This window comes from Physella acuta, unplaced genomic scaffold (assembly GCF_028476545.2).
Source record: "Physella acuta isolate Inbredline_101_S28 unplaced genomic scaffold, ASM2847654v3 ptg001105l, whole genome shotgun sequence".
In the NCBI taxonomy this organism is placed as follows: Eukaryota; Metazoa; Mollusca; class Gastropoda; family Physidae; genus Physella; species Physella acuta.
The window spans coordinates 152,365-161,420 of NW_026732622.1; the positions used below are offsets into that span (position 1 = coordinate 152,365).

At 32.2% G+C, this 9,056-nt stretch overlaps 1 protein-coding gene across 1 annotated transcript; it reads right to left on the reverse strand.

The window, feature by feature from the left end:
• Positions 1–642: 642 nt before the first annotated feature.
• LOC131955804 (radixin) lies at positions 643–8,168 on the reverse strand. Its single transcript, XM_059320078.1, has 14 exons — positions 8,051–8,168; positions 6,592–6,671; positions 6,293–6,475; positions 5,984–6,088; positions 5,705–5,874; positions 5,302–5,385; positions 4,989–5,135; positions 4,754–4,850; positions 4,328–4,491; positions 4,093–4,202; positions 3,824–3,984; positions 3,413–3,677; positions 3,160–3,263; positions 643–2,864 (listed from the first exon to the last, which is right to left on the reverse strand). The coding sequence occupies exons 2-14, from the start codon at positions 6,601–6,603 to the stop codon at positions 2,706–2,708; spliced, it is 1,761 nt and encodes a 586-aa protein (XP_059176061.1). The 5' UTR covers positions 6,604–6,671; positions 8,051–8,168; the 3' UTR covers positions 643–2,705.
• Positions 8,169–9,056: the final 888 nt, after the last annotated feature.

Genomic DNA, 9,056 nt, shown 5'->3' on the forward strand with positions numbered 1-9,056 from the left:
GAACCCCTCCCATGACCAATGCTTGGCTATGCCAGTGTGACTGGTACTGGTTGGGATACATCCAATTCTCAGTGAAACAGTACAACAATTTGTCTTGATACAGTCATCAAATCAGATTGTTTACACATTTCTTTAGTTTAATTTGCACAAACAATTGTTAAAGTTTCTTAGTTATTTGAAAAGCTTACAAAAAAAAGGTAAATAATTCTTTTTTTTTCTATGTATTGTGAGTAGCAACATGTATTGTAAAACAAAGTATACATACTAGCAAAATGTAGCATATATGCATATGCTAAATGCTTGTACTTATATAAATAGAAAAGATATTCACGGCACCCTGATTGATATACACGTATAAACAAACATGGGATGGCAGGGAGAATGAGAGCAGTATGACAATGTAGGAAATAAATAAACGGCACTGTGAGAGATTGAACCAGTCAAAGGTTAGTCCTTGCTTAAGACATTCACACTGCCCTCCCAAATCACAAATACTGATATGATAGTTGATAGGCAGCAACAGTAAACTATTTGTACATTATTTCCCATCTAAAAAGAGTTAAACTTTAATCAGCTGATTCTTCCAGGGTTATTTAGAAAACTTCCACCCATGGTTAGTTATAGAATAATTCAAACTACTAGTCGTTTTGACAAGTTCTTTATTTAAACATCATACAGTTTTAGTTTGCATAGTAATAACTTAAGTCCAAACATGCTAGCAAGCCAAGGTGTAAATTAGAACAAATACTAACACTAGGGTAGTATAAAAATTTCGTTTTAATTTCGTAAATTTTGTGTTCATTTTTGTCTAAACTGGCCATTCCTTTTCCAAATTGTTTTTGTTGAACAAAAATATTTCTTCTGTTCTTTGAGTGGCAAGTATAAGCATGAAAAACAAAATTAGGGGCAGCTACAATAATTTTGATTGTACAAAGAAATATAAACTATAAATCTTACAAAAAAAAAATAAAACCAACACACAAACATACATACTGGAAGAAACCACTAGAACAATATGAGCAAGCATACCAACTTATGCGGACTGATGGTTTAAAAAAAACCCAAAACCCACCAAAAATTAAAAAAAAAACAAATTAAGCTAATTGCCATAAGAGAGCAAAGTGTTCAGTGTGTATTGCTTGAAATGGATGTGTGGAATGATACAAACAAACAGTCTTCAATACACATCAAGTGGAATTTAAAAAAAAAAAAAACAACCCCAATGCACTCAATTTTTTTTTGAAAATAATCTAATTTGAAACTGATCATAAAACTTTATAATTTACACCCAACATCACATTAAGGGGGCAGTATCACCCAGACATTTGAAAATTGACAAACAAATTTGCCAAAAAAAAACTATTACACATACACACATAATTTTTTTACCATAATAGTAATTAATAAGGAGCTATAAAACAGCACATAAAAGAAAGTTAACGTATGATGCAAACATTTTTTAAAAATAATATAACCAAAAATTTTTCACTAAGTAATTTGTGGCTGCGGTTTTCCAACATTTAGGCCCTTCCTGCTGAAAATACACTGGGAGATGCATAACAGGATAGCCTATCGCTGGAACTAGAAGATATCCATTGTGACAAATTTTGAAATTTTTAGAATTTTTCAAAGTCAGACAAAAAAAATTGAACTTAGAAATTTTCTAAAAAATTTATCCCTCATTAGAATCCTATGATTTTAGTTCAGACGATAGCCATTAACGCAAGGAAGGTTTATAGCAAATTTTAAGTACTTTACTTATGGTTTCGGAAAATTGTTTACACAAAATTCAAAATGTAATAAAATATGAACAAAATAATTTTTTGCAAATATGTTGCTATACATATACCCTACAATTTATATACTGTATTATTGCAGAAGAACCGTTACTACTGCTGTACAATTTTGACATGTGTATGTCGAATAGTTTTTTTTTGGTGAATATTTTTGTTTTCCTCCCTTAGTCTGGGTGATACTGCCCCCTTAAATAAAAATTATAAAAAAAAAATGATTGCACGCCAAAAAGTCCACAGGGCTTATGACATGTTTAGAAATTTATACTATACAAAGAAAGTCAACTTTTGTTCAAACTTTGATACTTTTCAAAACTACATGATTTAAGTAATTGATAGGCATGCACAAACAAAAAAGAAAAACATTTTCACTCAAGTTATATTTGAAGCCTAATATAAATGTTTCTTGCAAGAGCAGACATACTCTCTATACAACACAAAAAAAAAGAAAACAATACAAAAAATGGCTATAAACCTACAGCTACCATCCATTCAACATGCGTTTATATAATTGTAGGGGAGTCTGGATATGAATACACTATGCTTCAATTAACATGGAATATAACACGCAACAGAAGCACATTAATCAGAAACTTTGGACATACCATTTGCAGCAACAAGCTGTAGGAGCTAATGTGATCCAGGAAATGATTGCGCTCGGCCAAAAACTATTCTGATGACTAGCCAAATATTGTTAATTATATATTAAAAAACAGCTTTTAAAGAATAAATTTTAAACTTTAAAATGAAATCGATCATGTAAATTTGATTTCCTGGGTCAAATTAATAGGATCCAACAAAGTGATACCGCACTTCAGTTAGTGTCTAAGATGTACATTGTAAATAATTTGTTTTAAAAAAAAAAAAGCAACTAAAATGTTTGATGGTATTACTATTTAACATGGCAGTGGGTTACATGGACTCGAACTCATCCACCCTCTGTTTGGTGTTGCCCTGTCTGATCTGTTTCAACGTCTTGTATTTGTCCCTTCCCTGCCTCATGTTCTCCTGATGTAAAAGATCTATGGCATTCTGTTTGGTCTTCTCAGCATCCAAGTCCTCTTTTAGAGCCTGATGGAGCAAAGAACAAAAAAAAAAACTTTCCAAAACAATTGCATTTAGTTAAAAAGTTACATCCTAACACAGCATTTACACTTGTAAACAAAACTTGCAACTAGTAAGTTTGCATGTTTTGTAGAAAAAATACTTTCTAACACTAAAAGTAGTGTAACATTCTATTGAATGTACTATTTGAAATCTGATCCAATTATAAAGAATGTTAATTAATGATAGTATAATATAAATAATCTTAAAGTATAAGCAATCTTAATTTTTAATATTATAACATGAACCATATTGTGCTTACCCTAAGTTGCTCTTGAAGTCTCTTGTCCTTGCTTTGCTGTGTTTCTCTTTCCTCCTCAGGTCTGGGCAAAAGCAAATCTGAATCTTCAATACTAAGACCAGCATCTGAAAGAGAGAATAGAAATGACAACCAGCACTTTAAGAATATCCTGCGAGGTACAACTAAATCAATGTCACACAACCACCCTCTCCAAGTGACAAGTCACCAAAAAAAGGATGACAAACCAATTAAAAAGAATGCAAGTTATAATTACCAAATTCCTTAGTGTCATCTCCCTCGTTCTCCTCTCCTTCATCATGCTGGTCATGCATCTCTGACCTGACCAGCAGCTGAGCCTGGAGCTCCTGTTCTCTCTGTTGACTGTATGTCATCACCCTGTTAAGCTCATGCTCCTTCTCTTCCGCACTTTTTCTTGCAGTCTCCAGCTCGGAGTACAGAGATGACACAACAGTCTCCTTGGTTTCAATTTCATTTAATCTCTCATACAAGGAAGCTTTGGTTAATGCCAGCTCAGCCGCCTAGACAAAAGATTTATTTTAATTAATTACAGAAAACGAGCTGTTTAAAAAACTGAGCAGTTCAACTTTATGTTGTACTAGTGATATATTAAATGTTTATAGTCTGTGCGCCACCATAGTATTTCACATGAAGAATGTAAACTCACCAGTCTTTCCTTTTCACACTGCTCCATTTCTTGGTTCCTCTCAATCTCCCTCTGAAGTTCTTCAGCCTTCCGCCTTTCCTCATCTAACTCTTCTCTTAGCCTGGTCAACTCAGCCACCTTGGCATCCCTCTCTCTAATCATAAGTTGCATATCCTCAAGTTCTGAGAGAAAACAAAGACTTTTATTAGAGAAATAGAAATGTAACCAACAGAATTAACAGATAAATTCTGCTAATTGGAACAAAAGGAGCGTAAAATAATTATACAAACCTTTCATTCGTTTTTTCTGTTCTTCTTCCATGAGTTTAACTTTTTCTTCCAAGTCTTTCCTCAACTTATCAGACTCCTCCCTTTCCATTCTCATACGAGCCAACTGTGCTCTAAAATAAAACAACAAGAACGGTATGTATAAATATTATATTTGATAGATCTAGTACAATACAAATACCAAACAAAATTTCAAGCAAACACATAAAAAAACAACACACTGGTGAAAATCTTTTACCTCTCTTGTTGTTTAGCTAATTTATCTTCTCTAGCTTGAGCCTTCATTTGTTGTACTTCAATTGTATCTGGCTTTCTTCTTCTCATATACAATTCATGATTGCCCATACACAATGCTAAAATTCTTTTGTTAATACGCAGACGAGGAGCATAGAAGACAAAGTCCTGAAAAATTAAAAATATTATGTTCATAATATCAAACTGTTTATTAGTGTACATTCATAAAAAGATCTAAAAGTAAAATTTATTTAAAAAAAAAAGCATTGAAAATGTTCTGAAGCGCAACATTCAGATTTCTTGTGTCTGTGCTCCATTAAAGAACATTTTAAAAAGAAAAAAACTACTTGCAAATATGTCATAACACTAACCTCATAGATTTAACACATATCTTCCAACATTACTAAATTAAAAGCATGATTTTACTTACTGGTGCTTTTTTATCTATAGGTTTGATAACAAATTTTTTGTCATTAAAAGATATATTCCTAATCTCACTCCAAGGGAACCCAATTCTTGGAGTTAATCTGAAATATAAATAAGTGGTCACCATAACTAGTTAAGAATGCTTTAATATTTATGTATGCAATGAAAACAAATTCGTCAACATTTGAATAGGCAATGAAAACTAATTAATAGACTGCCCGTACACAAAGTACACTCACTTATCATCCTTTTCATAAACATTTAAGCCTAGAGCATCAACACCAAGAAGTAAGTCTGTTCCTTTTTTGTTCTTAATTTCAAAATAATTTACACCATACATCTCCAAATCTTGTGCAATTTTAAGATATTCAATCATTGCATCTTCCCTGAAAAAGACAATAATAAGAACCAATCAGTAAGTTTAACCAAACAAAAATTGCTGGCTGCAGTAATGTAAACCAACTAACTTAAAATATTTGATTAAATCTGTGTATGAAAATTATTTCAACCTAGGGCATGGGTGAGGTTTTTTAAACTAAACCTTAAGCGTACCTTAACATGGCTTTATGTTCACCATACCAACTCTTTATTCTGTCTTCCCACTGCTCTTTGGACAATTTGTGTTGATCATACACTCTGTGGTCATAAGTAAACAAAATTGTAAGTTAACAGCATCAATCAGGTAATCAGGACAGAGAGTGGAAATCTTCACTAAATGAAACCCAAAATTAATTAAAACACGCTTACAAAACCATTTTAAATTAACTAATACTTTAGTTTTTGAATATAAACTATTAAACCTGCTCAGCCTAAAAAAATGAAAATTATTATTAAAAAGCAATTTATCACTATATAAATCTGGTCATGCTTGTGAACAGTTTTCTAATAAACTCAGAGAAGTAAAATTTTTGAAAGCCACGTGTCAGATTATAAATATCAGGTTGCATTAGTTTACCTTTGTGGGAGTAGCCTGTCATTGGCTAGAGCACCTGGTTTAGGGTTGTCTTCAGTGTGGTCCCCATATTTAGCCTGACAAGCATATGATGCTAACAAAACTGCTGTTTCTGGGGGGCAGTAGATCTCATCTGATAAAATACCTTCTTTCACTTGGAGGAAAAACATTTTCTGAAATGTCAGATTCATTTTGTAAAGATAATTTATTCAAGTCTATATAAATATTCATAGTTTTTAGTAGATAAATTTATGCATGACATAAAAAATAAAAGGTGCAAACCTGTGTAATATCTTGAATCAATTCTTCTGAAACATCCTCAGGGAAAAATTTGGCGCGGAATTTAAACTGAAGTGGGACCTCTTTCTTTACATCTTGACTCATAACCTGTCGTAAAAAAACATTTTTAATATAGGAAATGCTTTGAATTTTTATGCAAACAAAAACATTCATCATATAATTATGGATGGTTTTATTTTTTTTTTAGTTCAAACTGAGTAAAACAAAAAAAACAAAAAAACAATACGCAAGTAAAGATGATTTCATATGTAAACTACTACTGGTTAAATTAAGTAAACGAGTAAAACATACCTTCTTATTAAGTTTTAGCCAAGTACTGTATCCTTTGCTGTCAATATACTGGAGGCCAAAAAACCAGATTTCTCTTAATCCTATAGTCTTTACCACCTGGTCAAACAGTTGTTTGCCCGTTGTACTGTGCTGGATGGCAAACTCCAGCTCAGCGTCCATGGTGGTAACACGGACATTGATGTGCTGTTAAAAAAAAGTAGTCATATAGATTGTATTTTAAAGTTCAAAGAAAGCATATAATTAGCAAATGTTTAGCAATGGTATAGTTTTTTTTTATGAATGGAGACTGCTAAACTTACTGGACGCGGCATGGCTGCAAGTCCACCAGTATCACGTGTTTAAGAAAATACCAGTACTTTAAAAGTACTGCTTGTAAAATCTGAAGAAGAAAAAAGATTAGTTGAATTATACGAAATTTACATGGTACTTTGATCTTCCATAAAAAGTGAAGTAAATTATAGAGGGAAGACCTAAATAAATAAAAAATGGTCCCAAGGCATGATTGGATAACTCTGCCTTGGAAATCAAGGTGTAAGGACTGTGCAGAAAGTTGAGAAGAGCTTGAAGTGACCCATGTATCATACATCCTCTCTCCACATAGCTAACCAGAGGCAGTACCTATACAACCTGGTATCAACAATATTACATTACATAGTTACTGCAAGGAAACTAGAGCCCTACTGGCCAGCACATGTTTTTTTTTTCATTTCTCAAACATTTAACAGACCCAAATGACAAGAAAAATCAGGCCATGCATAGTGCTGTTTTTAAAAACACATGCATGCACATTGGAACAAAAATATAACTTTGATGTAAGTCAATATTTTCTTTAAGCTGCACATTCCATTCACCTGTAATTGGCCTCTAGCTATAGGCTAGATTTTGAGGCCAAATGGTTTTAGAATTTAAGGTTTGTTTTAATTTTTTATTAGGTGCTCTTTGATAGATACTACAGATAGCCATTGAAAAGGAAGTCAAATAAGTTGGGCTAGTGAGAAATCTATTGATATTCAAATAACAGTTCAGTGTCACTGTCAACTTCAGAATTGAATGTGACTTATATTAACTTATAAGTAATAAAGCTTTAAAATTATTTGTTTAAAGACGGGGAAAACCGACATGGGGCGTACTTTTAAAATTATAAAAATGAGGCCTAACCTGCTCTTGACTTTATAACAACTAAACTAAACTTTTCTTAATTAGGCTACTATATTCCAGAATTAGAGACTGCTTCTAGATTCTAGATCTACATTAATTCTAATAAGTAATGTTTACTGAATCTAAATTTCAGTACATTCATTGTAAAAACTGCCAACTAAGGGAGTTTTTCAGTTTAGGCCTAACATTCTCTTAAACTTTTAACTTTAGTGACAGTCAGTCATTTCAAGTCATTTGCCTTGGAATTCTAGCAGGAAAAAAAACACAAAATGTCTTCTTTCTAGTACAGCACACTTCTATTTTAATCCAGAACAAAATGAATTTCACATAAATAAGGCAAACCCGAAATCCTTAACGAGAAGAAGCCTCATGAGTGAAAATATACAATAGCCCTCAGAGTCGCAGTACCTTACTTAGTACAAGTGGGCGTGGCCCGGTGTAGGTTGCAATAGATCTACTGCTAAACAAGATGTCACACGATTACCAATATAAATCGTAATAGAATGTAAACAAAAAGATAATTAATCTAAAATCACCATGCTGGCCATTTGGCACTTTATATTTTGAATATTTTCGCCATAAAAACATGAATTAACTTACTAAAACCAATAGGATTTACGTTAACTCCACGTATACTCAATGCAGACCGGTGAGAAACAAATATGGCGATTGGGCGTGGACTTGAATTCGGCAACCCCTCTAGGAACAATTACTAATTCTGGCCAGGACAAAGTATGAAGTAGCTCATTTTTATTTTTAAAATGCACCGATAATTAACATATATAAAAATAATTAACAACTTAAATTCTGAGATTTAAGTAGCTTAAAATTTTTATTAATATTTATATCAAGTGTGTTTTAGTTATCTATCTTTTTAACACACTTAGAAATAAATAGCAAAATACTGAAAGCCAGCGTGGCATATAGTTTATACTATGAATTATGAATAGTAAACCATAACACGAATATTTATTAACGCCACAATTTTGTACACGTTTTTATTAATATCTAGATCTAGGCCTAGAATCTAGATTTAGATTTACAAGACAACTTAGATTTTAGATCCTCTTATTTTGATATTTAGCCAAAGATTAATATTAATGTTATATTAGGCGAATGTGAAATGAAACTGTCCTTTCTTGAGTAAAGGTTTTCATGAAATGAACAAAATGCACTAGGATCTTGAATCTAGATCTACGTCTGACCAAAATGAATATTATTAATCCATACTTTTCTTGTAATGTTGATCAGTACTATTCAAATCACGAAAGAGGTTCTAAGATTATTTTCCCCTTGCCAATTAAAATTTTAATCCGGCAACAACGTGATATTTTTGTGAGACCCGGAGTTTTTGAAAACAAAGATTTTATTTTTACATTACGTCCACAAGGCCTACTTAACTGAAACAGGGGAAACACTTAATTTTTCGGATGTGTGCCTTGGGATTTGCATACTGTGTTTTATCTAGTTTGAACATACAACCACAGTCCCACTTAGCAATAAATTCGGTTAAAGGTTTAAAAATTGTGGAAGTTAAGTTGCCTATGAAATCTAAAGATTAATATATTTAAAAAAACAAACAAAAAAAAACCAAGCTGTTTCCTTA